This window comes from Candoia aspera, chromosome 1, assembly GCF_035149785.1.
Source record: "Candoia aspera isolate rCanAsp1 chromosome 1, rCanAsp1.hap2, whole genome shotgun sequence".
In the NCBI taxonomy this organism is placed as follows: Eukaryota; Metazoa; Chordata; class Lepidosauria; order Squamata; family Boidae; genus Candoia; species Candoia aspera.
In genome coordinates, this window is record NC_086153.1 from 202,962,502 (window position 1) to 202,981,205 (window position 18,704).

At 37.2% G+C, this 18,704-nt stretch overlaps 1 protein-coding gene across 6 annotated transcripts in view; it reads right to left on the reverse strand.

Moving 5' to 3' along the window:
* The window catches only part of FMNL2 (formin like 2), a 208,735-nt gene that overhangs the window by 44,326 nt on the left and 145,705 nt on the right, over nt 1–18,704 (reverse strand). For all 6 annotated transcript variants that reach the window (XR_010068928.1, XM_063318359.1, XM_063318356.1 and 3 more), the window contains exons 4-9: nt 16,005–16,081; nt 13,570–13,653; nt 11,511–11,663; nt 6,093–6,201; nt 4,991–5,067; nt 4,515–4,608 (exon numbers count right to left, since the gene is read on the reverse strand). Coding sequence is in view for 5 of the 6 variants with exons in the window: in XM_063318359.1 (XP_063174429.1) it covers nt 4,515–4,608; nt 4,991–5,067; nt 6,093–6,201; nt 11,511–11,663; nt 13,570–13,653; nt 16,005–16,081 (594 nt within the window). In the remaining variant the exon portion in view is untranslated. The remainder of the gene's footprint in view (nt 1–4,514; nt 4,609–4,990; nt 5,068–6,092; nt 6,202–11,510; nt 11,664–13,569; nt 13,654–16,004; nt 16,082–18,704) is intronic.

Here is an 18,704-nt window from a genome sequence, read left to right on the forward strand (position 1 = left end):
CCCAGATTCAGGAATATCCTCTTACGCACTTAGAGAGAAAAAAGAAGGAAAAACTAAGAGCTAGAATCCATCTGACAAGGAGCTGATCCTCCTCCTACTGGCCCAAACTTCTGGTGCTCCACACTGCTAATTATGTCTGAGTAACCTCTGACAATTGCAAAATAATCTTCTTCCAAGTATATTGAGAATGGCAGCCCCCTTATCTCTACCTTTATCTTATCTTATCTTATCTTATCTTAGGGGGGTGATGGGCACCACAATGTCATGAAAGTCAGAAAACTTCCACTTCATGAGGAATAATCATATCTAATTGATATCTTTGCACATTTTACTTTTATGTCAGAATAATGGCCAGAATTTTCAAACACCAAAAGCTGGTGATGAAGCTAAGCAGAGCCATTTCTGTGAAATAAAATATTAAAATCCCCTTATTTGATAGCTAATTCAGTGACCGTGTTCACATGTTATACTTAACCACAGAGGCTGATTAGCTGACTTGTGTTTGACTACTGATACCTCAGTCATGATGCTAGTAATCCACCATTTATTTACAATTATGTTATCCATACAGAGCAAACAGTATTTTGGTATTTTGGTCTGGAGCTAACTAGAGAATACAGGCATACCATGGCTTACTTTACATCAACTTTAGTAAGTGATCAGACTTTACTCCTTGTGATCAGGACTGGAAACAACACAGGGAACAAAAATCTAAGAGCTCTGGTTAACAGTATTTATCAGGAGGAAATTAAAAATTGTAACACAAGAAATCCAGGGAAATGCTTTTATATATGCAACTCTGGAGCAGCAAAACTCTTCTCTTTTCTCTGCTTTGTCTCTGCTGAGGAGTGGATAGATATCTGCCTGTTTCATGAAGGACAGGCAGTCTGCATCTGTTGTCAACCCTTTTATAATTCTCACCCTTGCTACCTCTCTGGTTAGCTTAAGTATACTTCGTCTTTTTATTTAGATGGTACTCTTAACTGTATATAAAACCACCAAGGGGTGGATTGCTAATAGCCCTAATTTGAAGAAAGGGGAGCCATTAGCTATAAGCAGGTATATTTGTGCTAACCAGTGACAGCAGAAATGTCCCCAACATGTTACAGCACATTCACTTAGACTGCAAGTGGAGGTCATAGTTTTTTTTTCCCCATGGGAGAAATTATTTTATTAATGATCTTTTATTTAAAAAAAATAAGAATCCAAATTTAAGTTTATGATCTGAATAACGTATTCATTTTATCAGCCCTGCTTTGGCAACCAAGCTCTCTACAGTATTTGTCTGCAAGAGGAAGGGGATGAGCATGTTCAATCTCACCCCTCCATTCTCCAATACCTCATGAAGACCAGGATGATCCTAAGAGGACTGTAGCTTGTTCAGCTGAATGCAGTTAGCAATACTACATGGGACTGGATATCATATACACCAAAGAGTTTTACCATAGGAAGAAGAGTAGTTACAATTAAAAAATCAAACTTGGTGACTTTGAAGAACAAGAAGTTATTGGACCTTGAAGGATACGATCTGAGATTTGGATGGCATGCCTATTTGTGGTATGATAAAGTTAATAAAGATTTTAAAAATCATTTTGTTAGGCATGCCATACTGAGGGTTTGGAATAAATATAAAGCAAGATTGTCTCCTAATGTGCCATTGTGGCTGTCACCTCAAGAAGCCTTTGTTAGAAGAGAAAATGTGGGGAAACCAAGCTGGTTGAGATATAAAGATTTGTTGAACTTTGAGGAGGGTGAACCCAAGCTTAAAACAAGAGAACAATTAGAATTGGAAGGTCATACTTGTCATTGGTTTACATTCGTCCAACTGTCAGAACAATTTAAGGTAGATAAAAAGATTTATAATTTTTTAATGAAAGAGCACAGTTTGAAATGGAACTATGTATGATGATGAACATGTTATTACACAGACGTTGAAGATGTTGTTACAAATGAATTTAGAAGATGAACATGTCAAAGACTGTATGATTAAATGGGCTAAGAATTTTGGATATAGTATGTTGGAACAATGGGAGAACATGTGGAACAAAGGTTTGAAATTTACTTTGAATTATAATTTGAAAGAGAATTTTTATAAAATGATGTATCGTTGGTATTTAACACCTGGTAAGTTGTCAAAAAAGTATAATGGGGTAACAAATGTTTGTTGGAAATGTTCTCTTGGTGAAGGAACTTTTTATCATCTCTGGTGGTCTTGTGAAAAGGCCAAGAAATTCTGGGACCAAATATGTGCCCAAATATTTGACATATTTGAATATGTGACCAAATATTTAAGAATCCAAAAGATTCTTAAAGTGGATACACGGTTGAAACCAGAACTGTTTCTCTTGGGTTTGATGGAGAAGCAGCTTGAGAAGCAGCATGGGACTTTGCTTCTACACATGATAACAGCAGCAAGACTTTTATAGGCACAAAGATGGAAAGATCCACAAATCTCCACAATGGAAGAATGGATGGTTAAATTAATGGAACTGGCACAAATGGCTAAGTTAACAGAACTGATAAGGGAAAATACCTTGTCTGGATTTGTTTCTACTTGGAAACCTCTTTTGGACTATTTGCTTGTATCTGAAAAAAATGAAGCTTTGGTTTTGGGTTTCGACGATTAAATGGTTTGATTTTATAGAAATAATGCTACTAAAGGTTTAATTAATGTAAGAGATTACATTTGTATAATATTCTTTTATATCTGTGTTGGAGAAGGTTGGAAGTCACTTTCTATACTTTCTTTTCTGTATTCTATCTTTTGTATTTTACTTATATTTTGGAAATCAATAAAGTTCTAAAAAAAAAAACTTGAACTCATATAAACACAGAGCCTCCAAAAAGGGAAAAGAACAAACTGTATTGTAAAGTTTCAGTAGGGTTGATTATGATATAAAATAAAAATAAAAGCAAACCCATGTCACAATATTTAAGATAACTGCAATGTATTTGAAATTTATTTAATCCAGGATGTTTTAAAGAGAGGATTAAATTAGATTAAACTACTGGAACCAGTTCCAAATGTCTGCTTGACTTCCTGCCTACTCAGCTGTTCATAAATAAAAGTTAACAGGCCTTCATTTATCATTCTAATAAAGTAAAGATCTTCTGTGTTCTTTTGACACTCAACGGTCAAACAATATTGGTATATAATAAATACAATGTATTAAATCTGTGACTGGGGGGAAGACATATTAATACATAGAGAGCAGCAAGCCTTTTTTCAGTGACAATATAATTTAGCTGCTTTTCTGGGCCAGCTTTTTTCCTGCAATAAATGCAAGGTTCTTCCTCATCACTTGTAGAACAGCCAGGTGTCTTTTCTCAAGAATCTCCTTCCGTTTCATCAATATTATATTTTTCCAGCACTTAAACTAGAAAAATTGTTGCTGGGGAAATGATCCTCCAGCACTCTATTCCTACCCTGCCATTGGGACAGTGTGCTGGTGCCACACCCCATTACTGAATATTGCCCAACATAATAAGAAGAAAGGAATAATAGCAGATGCATGAATTTCATTCACTATTATTTATTCTCTCAAGAAAGAGTGGGCTTCCCCAGTTTAGAGCCTTCCAGGTGGTCAATTACATGGCTGGCTAGGAACTCTGGAAGCTGTCGGTCCCACACAGTTGGAGGACATTGAGAAAGGCTGGCCTACAGTACTTCCATAGTATTTTATGAATATGGAAAGCACCATCTCATTGTTGAGCAACTGTCAATCTGCTGTTTAATTTCACTTTTAAACATCTTTCTGGTTTTGTTCTCCTTAGCATCATTTGTTCTGACTCTTAGTTCTCCATAAACATTAAAGTTGCAGAATAATAAACCTTTAATTTGTAACTTCCATATAAGATGATTCCACAGAAACAATATCATGATCAGGGTACACATTGTGGTCATCTACATAAGCTTTTCCACAGCTTTGGCAACAAACCATCTATACTATCTTAAAAGCAAGTAAGTGTAGAAGTGGAAGGTTAGGACTCTACCTCTACAACATTCATAATAACAACATGTTCATCTGCTTCTGCTCAGCAGTCCTGAGTAATTTAATTTTAGCATTTAAAACAAAATAAAAAACAAAGCCAAATACTGGAAAATATATTTAAAATATTTCCATTTCCCTTCTGAAATAGCGTACTCATTTTGGTTAAGATAAGCATAGTGGGTCAAAAGAGGGGAGAAAGAGTGAGAGAAGACTGCTCAAGAGCTGGCATGTGGAGGAAAGATCAGTTGATATGATTTAAGCTTTTATTTGCAAGGTGGAATATAAAGGTTTCTATAAACAAATGTGCATTATGAAGCATAGTAGCCTCACTTTAATCAGGACATTTTTTTCTGGACTGTGTCTGAACTGGGTGTTGCAAAGAGGAGTAAGATGTCAGTCTGTCCAACTCAAGCAGCTACAGTAGCTGTTTCCGAGGCAGAGGCCAACCACCAAGTTGCCAGACCTTATCCAGAGAACTTGTGCAAAGCACGGAACTCCCTCCAACAAAATTGAGTGATTTACCTCTTTAAAATTGTCAAAGGCAGACAAAATGATTTCATGCCCTCCTCGTACGAGACAAACAGCTGCCAGCAGTTCTAAGACCAGAGCCTTTGTTCTGTGCAGAAAAGGGAGAGAGAAACCCATTAGAATGACGTGATGACTCAGCTTTTGAAAGAGAGATGCAGTGACATCGGAGAACAATATTCTGAATGTCGCTGTTTCAAGGGCTGACCCTGCCAACAGCTTCAAGCAAGATTTACAAATATTCAGTACTTTCTTAAGCCCTGCATTAAAGTCTCCTTAAGTTTTTACACGAATGCAAACAGAATTTACAAAATCATTTCTAGGCCTATTCATGTCTAGAAAGTACAAGATTAAAACAAATCAGTCTCAATTGGAGATGGTACAGTATGCAAATGAAGTTCTTGCAGAACTATTTTTTTACCAGAAAAAACAACAGCCATGTCAAAAAAATTAAACACAAACGAGATCTTTACCTGGGATTCTTGTTGTTCAGACTTAGTGCAATTTCATTAACAGCATGGGGGTGTGACATGACCATATTGAAGCCATACTAAAATAAAAACAAAATTCAGCTGCTGCAATCTTTAAAAAGTGTAAAAAAAAAGCAAATTGGGGCATTTTAGCATACATTTATAGCACTACCTTTGCATCAATAAAGACTTCAGTATTTTTACCTAGCTTTGCCCTCTCTACACAGAACAAGCAAAATCAATTATTGCTATGGCCAAAGAGTAAATATTAGTTAAATAACTTTTTTCAATGCTGTAATATATAGGCACAGAAGTCATTACATGCCCCCTTTTTTCCTCAAAAAATAAGCAGCTTTCCCTGCTACTGCTCTCATGATTGTGATAGAGATGAACAGTTGTTTCTTTCTTAACACCAAAAATAGCACTCCAATATGGCACATCTAGGCTGGCTTCAACTGCAATAGAACTGACCAGTCTCCATTTACTAGTAACCAGCACATTTACCAGTAAACATTTAATGAGCATAACTGCTAAAAAATGCTGGGTTTTTCTGCCAGAACGTTTCTGCTCTGGTACCTGAAATAATGTATACGGGTGGTCCTTGCTTAACAACCACTTGTTAAGCGACTGTTTGAACTTATGACAGTGTTGAATGAGTGGTACTTACAACCAGTCCTCATACTTATGACACTGCAGCGTCCTGTGGTCACTTGATCACCATTTGTGACCATCTTTGCTCGCTTCCTACAAGCAAAGTCAATGGGGAAACCAGCAAGAGGTCACAAATGGAGGCCACATGACACTGTGCTTAACAGTGGCATGGGATTAGCTTAACAATGGCAAATGGAAGTGCTGGAATTTCCATCGCTAAGCGACACAGTTATGTAATGTCACACTTTATGACCGTGTTGCTTAGCGATGGAAATTCCAGTCCCAATTACCATCGCTAAGTGGGGATTACCCATATATTTTTTTCCCGTGACATAGCAGTCCCCACTTTTAATAAAGACTTTAAGAGAGTTACTTCCTTGACTGAGAAAAGAAACCCCATTATGGCAATGTTTCAGAATCTTACCCCACCAAAGAATTTCTGAAATTCAGATACCTGGTAATTCATGATGGCACGCAAACACATGATGCAGACATGAACATCATCCTTTTTACTCACTAATCTTGAATTTTTAAGTGTTCTTCTGCTAGGTAAGGTGTTATACCTATCAACAAAAGATAATCAGGTCAGCTACTGGGTTTTAATCAAAATTTAAGAAACCAGATTTTTTTTTAGCTTTGTAATCACCTGGGAAGATTTGCAAATAACCTCCTAATTAAGGACAATGCTGATAATCAGTCATCATAATAACAGTGTTAATTACAGCCATCATTTTCCCATCTACTTTCAGTTGTTGAAAAATGCATTCCTCAGCAAAGTAAATTTTATGTGATATGACATTTCAGTGGAAAATCTTTTACAATGATCACAACTGCATTATATTATTTTATTACAGATGAGGAATTCTAAGGGTTTTGAGATTAGCACTGAGGTACTAGAATACAATAATTCCAAGTATTTCCATTTCCCTGAAGTCTGCACACCACTACCTTTTTGAGATTAAGGAAGGAGATTTCTTTTCAAAAGGAAATTGAGTTCACAAAGGCATGAACGTATTTACCTTTTACTTTACTTTTAACATGGTATCTGTCAGATCTTGTCATTCTGCCAGAGTGCACTATCTACATAATTAATCACTGTTGTGCTGATTAATATCCATCAAAAACGCTTATTCATTCAGAATAAGTTATTTTTCAGTCTCTTTCCAAGAATCACTCATTTACAACTATCTACAGCCAAACAAGCCAGAATTGTTTGATTTATTATTTGCTGTTTTTAATTTGTTATTAGCCATCCTGAGCCACATGGGTGGCCATATAAATCAAAATAAATAAGCACATAAAACACTTCCTTACTGAGAATATTTTACATCTATCTATTCCATGTCACAGCCAACCCTATCTGATCTCAAAAAAGCTAAGCAGGGCCAGAACTTGGAAAGGAGACCACTAGGAAATTTCAAAGCTAGACAAAGGAGTTGAAAAAACATTCTGGAAGAAGGCAATGTCTATCCACATTTGTATTGTCCAGTAAGACATTAGGACTTGAAAAGTCAAGAATAACTTTCTACATAAAAAGTAAATCTGATGCAGATGAACATAAACGACATAAATAGGATGCAGAATTCAACTCTAGGTGGAAATCGTTCTTAGCTTTTAATGTTATATATGGATTTCTGCCACATCCAAAGACCTACTGATCTAATATACTACTTACTGTTTATAGTTTTGTTAGTGATTTGTACTGTGCTAACCAAGTCTGTTCAGTTTCAAGTCCAATGGGGATAATTACCTTATCTTTTGTTTTCTTATGTTCTGTATCTTTTTTTTTTACTAATATTCATTTTATTTATACTCTTTTGACATATTAAATAAAATTAATTTAAAAATTGGGAGGGGAAAGACATCAGGAATTGAACTCCACTTGAGAGAAACTTTATACTATTGATGTATCCATGACTCATCAGGGGTTGATTCTATTTTTTATCTTCTTATCATCCATGTTCCCATAATAACAGACATACAGCCATGTCCCTCACGATGAGACTATTACCGCAGGATATTTCAGTCTCTTAAAAACTCTCCTCCATAGATATATTTTAAATGCATAATCCTGGACAAGATTCAGAAAATGTTTTAAAGCACCCTTTTTATTCCATTCTCTTCCAAATGCAGTTACTTAGGGAGGCTGAGGAGGAGTTGATTCCCAGAGATCTCAAAGTAGTGCTGGCTGGGGAATTCTGGGAGTTGAAGTCCACACACCTTAAAGTTGCCAAGTTTGAAAAACACTGGGTTAGCAGCTCAACTGCATGCATGGCTGCACTGCCCTCTCCTTCACACAGTCCTTTGGATCTATGCCTAATTCTCCAGTGGGTTCCATCTGCTAATTGATTTACCATTCATGGACAACATGCTTTGTGAGGGAGAGAGCACTGGCAAGCACTTTATAAAATCAACCTCTGGCCTAATTCAAACACAACTGAGTTCATTACGTCCCAAGCCATTAGGAAAATATACTTTTATTAACATGTTTATCTTCAGTATCAAACAATGTGGTACTATTCAACCTTGCCAAACAAAAGCTAATTACTATATTCTAAAATGGTTTTCGCTTTCATCTTTAACACTAAAGATAAATATTAGCCATTATACTAACTCATCTAATGTAGTTCAGCTGACCAGGAAGCAAGTCTCACAAAAGGGTACAAAGCCCAAATGTACTGGCATGGGTAGAATGATCAGTGTCTCAACACCTGGACTGAAATCTTTAGAATTAGTAGAATACTAATGAATACAGAAAACGCTCCCAGTCCTGCAGACTTCCATTGAAAGCCAGTATCATGCAACCTCTATAATCAGCCCGAGTATCAGAACCTTTGGGCTCAAGGGATCTGCCTTCTAGCCTTTCCAACTCAGCTGCTGCCATAATCAGCAGACTACAAGGCAATTCATGCCCCTTACACTTCGTTGAGCACAGAATAAAAAATGCAGGAAAACTTATTTCAAAGTCCACTTCCACAACTGTTTGGAGACTGCAATTGACATAGGCACTGAAATTACTCCTGTAGTTTTACAGCAAGAGAGTCACCGTTTCCTTCAAATGTGTATCTCTGCCTCCAATGCTAATAAAAAAACCAGGGCACTCTATGTTAGCTTTGACATAACTAACAAATTTGCAATAAACAGAAACTGCAAGCAGTCGGGATCTCCCTTTGGCCTAAAATAAATGAGACTGTATTCTCTTCACTGAACATACAATATAAATGAGGAAAAAAAAAACCCCATCACGGAGAATATATTTTATACCTGAAATACACAGATATGCTGTGCATGTTGGAACAATACATCCCAGCTCTGAGGAAAAATAAACCATTTCAACTCTAAAGTTAGATCTAATTAACATTAAAACATTAAACGTAATTAACATTTCAACTCTAATGTTAAATATAATGCTAAGGTTATATTTTACTTTGCAAAAACATGCTTGCATGTATTTTAAATACTCAACCATTTTTATTAGGTGCCCCACATGCTGCTTTAAATGGAAGCAGTAGCAATTAAAAGCAAGTTTGAATGCAAAAAAAAAAAAAATTAGAACTCTGCTGGGCAACTGGACTGTAAGCTGAAGCCATTCCAGAAGCAGCTAGGTGAAAAGTTACTCTGGAGGCCCTTCAGGACAACAAAACTATTTGGATGGTGTTTTTGAGGCATGGATAAGTGTGATGGAGAAAAGAATTTTTATTTATTTGTATTTATTTATAAATTTATTCACCGCCCATCTCCACCTCATGGGGGACTCTGGGTGGTTTACAGTAAAAGAATCCCAGTGGAGTTGGGCTGCTTAAATAGATAGATAGATAAGACATGAGAAAAAGAAAAAACGGTGAACCAGAGAAAGAATAACAAAATAATAGAAACTGAAACTGATACAGAAGGAAGAGGATGTTTACAGAAAGAAGATACAGGAAAATGAAGACTAAAAGAGTGAATTTAGACAATCTGCATCTGAATTTTGCATTTTGGATACAAATACAGACACACAGATATTGAGAACATTATGTGTTAGGCACACAACTGATTTATTGCTTTTTAAAGATGTTTCCTAAAAAGGCAGCATTCCAAAAGCACAAGTATTGTTCAACTGGATTTCCTGAGGATTATTAAATATCCTAACAGTTAGTTTAACCCTGCAGAGAAAACTGTCCAAATTATTTAGCCAATCAGAAATTTCAAGCTATATAATTCCTTCTTCTTTGCCAAATTCTTCACTCAAATCTATAGCTAGCAGCTTAACCTTTATCTTTTGCACCTTCATTTTAACTGAATGTACCTCTTGCAACTTATCCTTCTATAGACATCTGCTCTAAGCCCATTGATATATCCTGACTGTCTGTACATTATGTTTGTAGAAAAATAATGGAATTACTTTATTTTTATACTACCACACTCCCATTAACTCTTGGCAGTTTGTAATATAAAGGGTGGGGCAGTAAATTTAAAATCATGTGATATTTAATACCTGCGCCCTTTGTGTGTGTGTGTGTGTGTATCTGCACACACCTTCAAGTCAGTGTGGACTTCCTGAGACTGCCTGGACCAGTCCCAAGTACTGAGCAAGAATTACTACCGTATATGATAGCTACAGGACTCTGAGTAGCAATGAACACGCTGAACCCTTTAAGATGAACTCAGTTCTAGCTAAATTGCTATAGGTAAAATTACTGAATAGGATGGTCCTTCTCTAGTACTGAAGCTGCAATCCCATAAGCACTTATAAGAGACTATTCTTAATGAGATCATGCTGGATACATGCATAGGTTTGTACTCAGACTTACAAAATATTTATTTAGAATCAGGGACTATGTCCCCCAAAATTGAACCAGATTTATATGAAGAACTAGTTTGGTATAGTAGTTAAGGCACCAAGCCAGAAACTGGGAGATTGTGAGTTCCAGTCCTCACTTAGGCACAAAGCTAGCTGGGTGACCTTGGGCCAGTCACATTCAGCTTTAGGAGGCAGGGAAGGGCAAACTACTTCCGAAAAACCTTGCCAAGAAATTTGCAGGCACTAGTCCAGGCAGTTGTCAGGTGTCAACACTGACTTGAAGGCATATATACATCAGAATCCATAACACTGATCAGCTAGTGAGGCAATATAAAGCAGCAATAGTTTGAAGGCAAATAATTATATATTTTTAAACCGGTAAGTCATCTATTTACAAGTTTTGCAATCCTATGAGAAGGTGAAATCTCTCTATATAAAGCCAATAGCCTTCTTTTGGCCATTGTTCTGCCCAATCAACTAAGATTGTGTAGTGTAGAGGTGAACAACATTCTTGCAGCTGGGGAAACATTTTAATTGGTTTGGCAACAGGTTGTATTGACCAGTGACATCAACATCATCAAAATGGGTAGGGCCAAGGTTGGCCAATTAAGGGGTGAAATGAAAAGGTTTAAGAAACCCATTTTGCCTTTTAAAATCCCCAAACCACAAGAACAGCCCAAAAGGTTTGGCCCAACCCATTTCAGAAATGTTCTGGGAGCAGAGAATCTGCTCTGCTGGTCCTGCTCCTGTGCTCCCCTCTATCCAGGCAAGTATACTAAAGGATAACCTAGTGACCACACATTTTCTGATCAGGAATGTTGATGACAAAGTTACCACCCCTTACTGTGTTACAGTTTCACAACCCAAATAAATGGAAGGAGGGAATGCAGTGCTTATTAGCCAAGCACCAAAAACATCACAAAATAATAATTCAAACTTAGCTCAGGAGATCAATATGGATGTTAACAAAAATAGATGTGTCTCAAAAAGGGCAAAGACTGTAACAAAACTGGCCCTCCATGTTAAAATGTTATGATGTAACTCAGCATGATGAAGCAATCCCCCTTCAATTTTATTTCTTCATCTTACCTTAGAGTAGAATGCCTGCTAGAACAGGAAATACTATTGCCAATTGGAGACGGTAAGTTACTTCCTCGATGGAGATCTTCAATGGATCGACTCCATGGTTTAGATTTGTCCACTGAGTTTTCCATATTATTTTCCAAGCTTTCAAAGTCAAATCTGAAAGAAAATAGACACTTCATATGCCAATGAGAAGGAGACAGCTTTTTTTTCCTGCTGCAGAACTCAGAAATGTCCAATAGATTACAACAATAAAGTGGCAGAAAACCATGTAAATACATTTGCCTTTGAGCTGAAACACAACGGACATGCTGGTTTCATGTACATTTCACAATAAATTTTTATCTTGAAATGGGGGAAAAAGGGCTGTCACAAGGAATGGGGGAAAAAGTCATACAACTTTATAGAGACTCTACCTACTTTACAGAGACTCTACGTTCAATTTTGCTTAATGTCTTGGAAGATAAAAAAAAACTTTCTGTACTGTAATAGAGATGAAATTTCAAGAATGCACCTCTTTTTAAAAATAAATAAATAAACGGTGTATTCTAATTACTTTCAACTGTCAATATGCAATGGAAATATTTCTTCCAATATGTTGGCCACGGGCAAACTCCAAACATATGTAATACATTACTGTAATCATGACAAATCTTCCTTTGTTTAGTTTATTTCTCAGCCCTTGTCTAATGTACTGCTGGTTGAAAGGAGAATCGTGTCATCCTCTTACACAGACTTTGAGGCTATTTCCCCAACTTAGTATGTGAGGAGGAATGGATGGTAAGTAAAGCTGCTTGCTTTTATTTGAGAGGCTGGTTCAAACAGAACCTGAAGTCATAATATGGTTTGTTGGTTTTTTGCTTGGCATGATGTGCAGAACTCATCCCATATGATTTGTAAACTGCAGCTTCCTTCTGCAGACAGATTCACACATCACATCAAAAAATCCCAAACAAACCACATTATGGTTGTTTTATGTGAGAACGCAGCTGTTGTTTTTAAAGTCAGTTGTTTTCCTGCCACGTGCCGTTCTTCTTACTTCATTTATTCCTTTAACACAATTTTGGCCTTTTCTTATCCAACAGTAGAAGCATGTTTCTTAGGTTTCCAGCCTAAACATTATGCTTTTTTGCATCTTGGAACATTTGATCCTGATCTAGAAGACATGCAAGCGAAGCAGAAATCTCTTGTTCTGTACATGCTCCTTCCCCTCATTGCAGGGAAGGAAAGGGGGCTCTGAAGAACTGCCCAAGCCGCCTCCCATCAGTAGAAGGACAGCATTGTAGGGGGATTTTTCACCGGGAGCTTACAGGCAGCCTGCTTGCTTCCTCTCACTGCTGAGTCTGCGGACTGATTCAAGAATTAGCAAGAAGCAGGGAAAGAAGCAGCAGCATGACCATTGTGGGCTTCTCTTTCTGCTGTAGCACACAACATGGAATTCACAGGTTTTGTCCACATTAATGTTTGGACCTCAACACAGCAAAGAAATGAAATCTCCTTCTGCAAATTGGAGCAGGCAAACATCTACTTTGGGGAGAGACTACAGCTCAGTGGTAGACCACACACTTTGTAAGCAGAAGGTCCCACATTTTATTTCTGGCATCTTGACTTAAAAGGAACTCAGAAAGAAGGAGATGGACATCAGGAAACTTCAGATAAATTAGAAGAAGCCACTTGGAATAAGGCAACTTCCTGTATGCCTCACCCGCAATCCCCCATGCTTTTGTTTGTCCTGTTGCTGTATGAACATTTGAGTTGGCTTTCACTGCACATTCTGAAGACTTGGCTGTGGATACAGTAGATCTCAGCACATAATAACAATTTATCACAGCTTTCCAATGTTTCCAGAATTGACACTACCATTTATTCTCCCTGAAGTGAGCAGGGCAATTGGCATAACAGAGAACAGAGACTTTATGACAGCCACCTTTGGAAGACAGACATATAATTATTTGAATAACAGGGTTTTGCACCAACTGTGTTCACCCTTTACTGCAATAGGATGCACTTATAATATCCTTCTCCCTTCCTCAAATTGTGAATGTGTGGATCATATTATACTTACGTGACTGCATACTGTGCAAAAGACAAATACTCCACCAAAACATCTAGGCCTTTATTGTCTTCATTCAAAAATTCCCTGACCCACCTGGCAAAACAATCATCAAAAGAGATCACAGTATTTATATCTGTACACAAACCAAACATTACAGGATAGAAAAGGTGCTCATTTCTTACTCAGAAACTTGAGAAAGATAAAAGCCTGAGAACTGTATTTTCAGAGCCAACTCCAACATTATCTTGAGTGTGACTGTCTACTTTATGCAGGGTTTGGGAATATCATTAGAGGTCAGCAAACTGGTTATTGATTGATTGATTGATTGATTAATTATATACACAACGTGAAATCACGGCTGCCAGTTCTTTGGCTGGTGGTGGCCTTCCTTCACATCAAGTTCTTCCCAAGAACCTAGGACGTTGTAATGTATCGGTATAGTATATGTGCAGACCCAAGCAGTGTGGCCTTTTGTAATTGACAGAAGGAAACTTTGTCAATGCGCAGATTTTCTAAGCAGCGTCCAAGGCTTTTTGGTATGGCACCCAGTGTGCCAATAAGCACTGGGACCACCATTGCCGATGATGATGGTGATGATGGTGATGATGCTACTGGAGATTTAATTTTTTTCAAGTTTTTATGCACCAAAGCAGTACATGCAGATGGAACAAAACAAATCAAGTAATGTATCCAACCTATTGAACTATGCCAAAATAAAACCATATGGATTTTGAATTTCCAGAAGCATTTTTGCAGGGGGAATGGGACTCAAACTATAGCAATTATACCTCATTATAGTCTGTTCTATTATTCAACAATTCAATAGAATCAAATTCTGAATATTCTATTTGGATTCCAACTGAACAATGCTAACTGGCTTTCCACCTGATTGTCAGCCTTTTGAGGCTGACCAGATCAGGAAACACACTCCTCAAGAAGACTAGAGCTATACTTTATTGAGAGAGGCTGTAACAGAATATTGCCAGTCTGTGTTTTCCCTCCCCTCCTTCTTACATCCCAGGGAGGAGCCCTGACTCCCTGGTAGTCTCTTCCTATTACTTTCCCTTTACCCCTGGCTCAGAGCATGTTTTTGTGCATTTGGGTTCTTTCTAACAGTTTCTCAAAGTCATCTCCATGGCTTGCTACACTGACATAACTAAATATTTATACAAGATCTCCAAATAGCATTTGATTTACCAATAAGGGAATCTTCCCTCTAACATCTCACCTTCCTTGAACAGGAAACCTTGCATACAGCATTAGGAAAACAGCCTAATCAGTCTTGAGGAAGAAACATACCTTGGACTACTGACAGTGAACTACAGAGCCCCCCATTAAATAATGGGTTAATGCTATTTAGATCTCATTATACAAGTCATATAACCGTATCTTATCTACTGGCATACAGTGGTTATGCAATGCCAACCAAAGATCTAAAACCTGAAACACATGCAAAGTGCTGTGCAGCTGATCTAGTCATCACTCTGTCTTGCTCGCTATTCAAGAATGGGGAAGTATAAATTAAATGCAACAACAAATAGAGATCATTAAAGGAAATGATGAAGAACATCATGGGATACTTAAAATGTGAGAGAGATTTCACTATGTGTAGGGAGTCACTATTTCTTCTCTCCAGTAAGTTATGTGCAAAAGCAGTGTAAGTAACATACAATTACTTTGCTCAGCTAACAGTTAAGTTACATTTAAACGTCTTCCTCAGCAGACACGGATGATGTCCAGATCCTAATGAATCTGGCAGGTGTAATCTCTAATAAGACGTCACAGCTAACAACTGTCATCACATCACAATGACTAGCATTTTCAAAGAGTCAGCAGAAAAAAAAATGAAAGGAGAAAGATTGACTTCTGTAAAGTATTTGGCTTAGCAAATACTGCTGAAATCTGGAGTTTAAGTGATGGCAAAACTGCTGCAATTGCTTACAGATTTCACTGGCTTCTTATCTCAAAAATACTACCTAAATCTTCACTTTACTGCCAATTATCTCTTAGAAATGTTGGCCTAGCATTGGTATTTCATGGTCAATTTCACTCCACTGCAAAACCTGGAGGGGGAGGAAGAAGGCAAAACCAGAATTCTTTAACAAAAGCAGTTTCTGAGATCTACTGAGGGGATGGTAAAACATAATTTGTTTTTAAGCAACTCTGCATTTGTTGAAATTGCTTATTCCTTAATTTTCCTTCCCTGAGAAGCACAATGCTTCTATAAAACTAAAGTACATCCCTAAGCCACAGGGCCTTGGGATGAACCTATTCTATTCCACAGATGTCACTTTTCAAGCTGAACTCAAAGGAACTCTAGAGGTTCTTTGAAGTCAGTCATGGGATTCTCACGCAATGCAATAACAACAGTGATAATAAATTAAATTTGTATTGGTTATACCCCAAATCATTTCCCCAAATATAATTCCTTTTTAAAAACTTACCCAATGTGATTAGTCCTTAAAGAAATTTCTAGTTCCCGTAAAACTTGTGTAGATTCTTGAACTCTTCTCCTAAATTTCTAGAATTTACAAGAGAGGAAAAAAACAATACTTGTATGATGTCTAAATTAACAAGAATGACAATTGTATATTTTATCTTCTTACTATCATGAAACAAATCTAGTGTCCTTCAAGATATCCTGGGAGAAACTGCTGGTGGTGTCCCAGTTCCATGAGGCAGAAAACACTGTTTGTGTATCATGGGACTGTTGCCCTCAAAAGCTTCCTCTTGAACCCAGCCTCCCAGAAGGCAGGAACAAACACTTCTGGAAGGTTTTGGGGGAATGGTTGTTTGACACTGGTTGTTTGTATACCATACATTGTTACTACTGTATTGTCATTGGTATTGTAATTATTGATGTTGTTGACGTTTACTTTTGAATATTTGGCACTTATGTACTATGGATGTTTTGTTGTATTGTATGTTTTGTTACAAGCTATTATACGCCCTATGAGAGTTTGTGGTATACACATTTAACAAATAATAAATTGTTGGCTGAGAATTCTGGGAATTATAGACCCAAACCATCTGGAGAAAAGAGATTGGGAAAAGGTAAAATGCGTGTTAAAACAGTAATCCAAACAATCCTTAGTTTGATTGTTAGAATCAAACTAAGAGCAGGACATACTTTTTAAAAAATGATAAATAGGACAACTCTTCTGAGTCTTTTTAAACACATACACACATATCCCACCCACAGACAAATACTTTTTTCTAACCAAACCTTCCAATATTCTACCCTGAGAATAACAGAAAAGGTCCTTTACAGATAATCATCTTCCCTATGATTTGTACACATATAATATTTCCCAGGATGATACAGATGATCAAGCTCTTCTGGGGGTGGGGGGGGAGGATAGATTCCCACAAAGGAACACAGCAATCTGGATAGAGTAATAAGAACAAACTATAACTTGATGAAAACTGTTCTGTTAGAATACTTCAGCAGTCTGCACTGGGATAGGCAACCTGCATCCTCACATTTCATTTTTTTGCAACACCCAAAGCTTCCACTCAATGTTTGTGACACAATTTCTGAAAACCGGCAGTGTGATTCCCTGCCTGTTGTGAAGCAGGAAACACATGGACATTATAATGTAATTTCCAAATAAAATGAATAGTTTTTTAAAAAACAGTATAAACACAGCCTCTAAAAAACTCAAGAGGAAAAAAAATTAAAATCCTCTGCAGAGCTTTCCACTTTCCCCCTCTTAAAAATATTGAATGTGGCTCATGGCCACCAAAAGGTTGCCCAGCTTTGGTTTATATGGTCACACTGGAGTTCTGGACTTGTTGATAAAGAATCTTAGCATTACCGTCCATAGCACTGCCCTGACAAGCCTTGAAAAAGGTCCTCATACTAATCTCAAAAGATGAATGGTACTTCACATAGTTTACAGCTGTGCTTCAAAGAATTATACTGTGCTCCTTTATAAACACTGTCTAATGGATTGATGATGGTCATTTCTCAGTCAATGACTTATCACTTATCCATACCAGTAGTATGAGTGAGACCTGGGACAGCTGCACTGAAAGTGTCCAACACTATTTTTTCTCCCTTTTCCCAACCCTGAAGAGTAGGTGGAGGGAACGAAGTAGTCTGAAAGGATTAGCATTATTTGAAGCCACCCTTCAGGATTTGTTCAATATCCAAGTCTTAGTGCAATGTGTCAACCTAATGCCTAGAAGACTCACTACAGTGCTTACATTAACGAAATTATTCTGGAGGATCATATAAATGGAGGATCATATAAATGACATCAAGCTTATACCAAGCTTGCCGGACATGCTGTATTTCTATAGTGCAGGTTTATTTGTTTGTTTGTTTGTCAAATTTCTATCATCGCCCATCTCTCCCAAAAAGGGGACTCTGGGCAGTTATCAAGAGTACTAAGTTATATTAAAATAAATCTCCCATTTTTTCAAATAGAATGTGAATTGGAAGAGGGCTCAAGGAGGCAATTTCTTCCTTTAAATGAATGTTTCAATTCTCAGGGGAGAGGACACCACATGACCAGCTGAGCCTGAACTCTACCAGGCCCTTTTAGTTAAATCTGGATTTGAACTTGTGGCTTGTATGTGCTCTTATCACACACATAACTGTGCATCTCTTTTCTTCACCACCTCTAAATAATATATAATTATTTGCCTTTAACTTGCCAATACAACCTTCAGTGCTCAACCAGATATATTAGAACTAAATAAGCTATGTTTATTTAAAATAAAAAATAAATAAAAGCATGTAGTGAACAAGCCTGTTTTGAGCATTGATGGAACTAGCCTCTTAAATCTTATTATTATTATTATTTTTACTTACTGAGAAGTAAGTAAATAAATAATGTCTGATTGAAGGCAGCAGTCAGGATGTTGAATTTAGACAGGGAGACCCAAGTTCAAATCTGCTTCTGAATACAGAGATCACTGGATGCCTTTGTGCCTCTCTTTCTCTCTCTCTCAGCCCAGTGTACCTGACAACATTACTGTTGCAAGATACAATTAGGAAGGAGCTCCCCACCATTACCATGCTAGGTTGCTTTGAGCTCTCTGAGAAAAATCAGGATAAAGATGATGATGATGATGATAATAAAAACAACAGCAACAGCAACAGTTTATATACCTTCAGCATACAAATCAGGCTACTA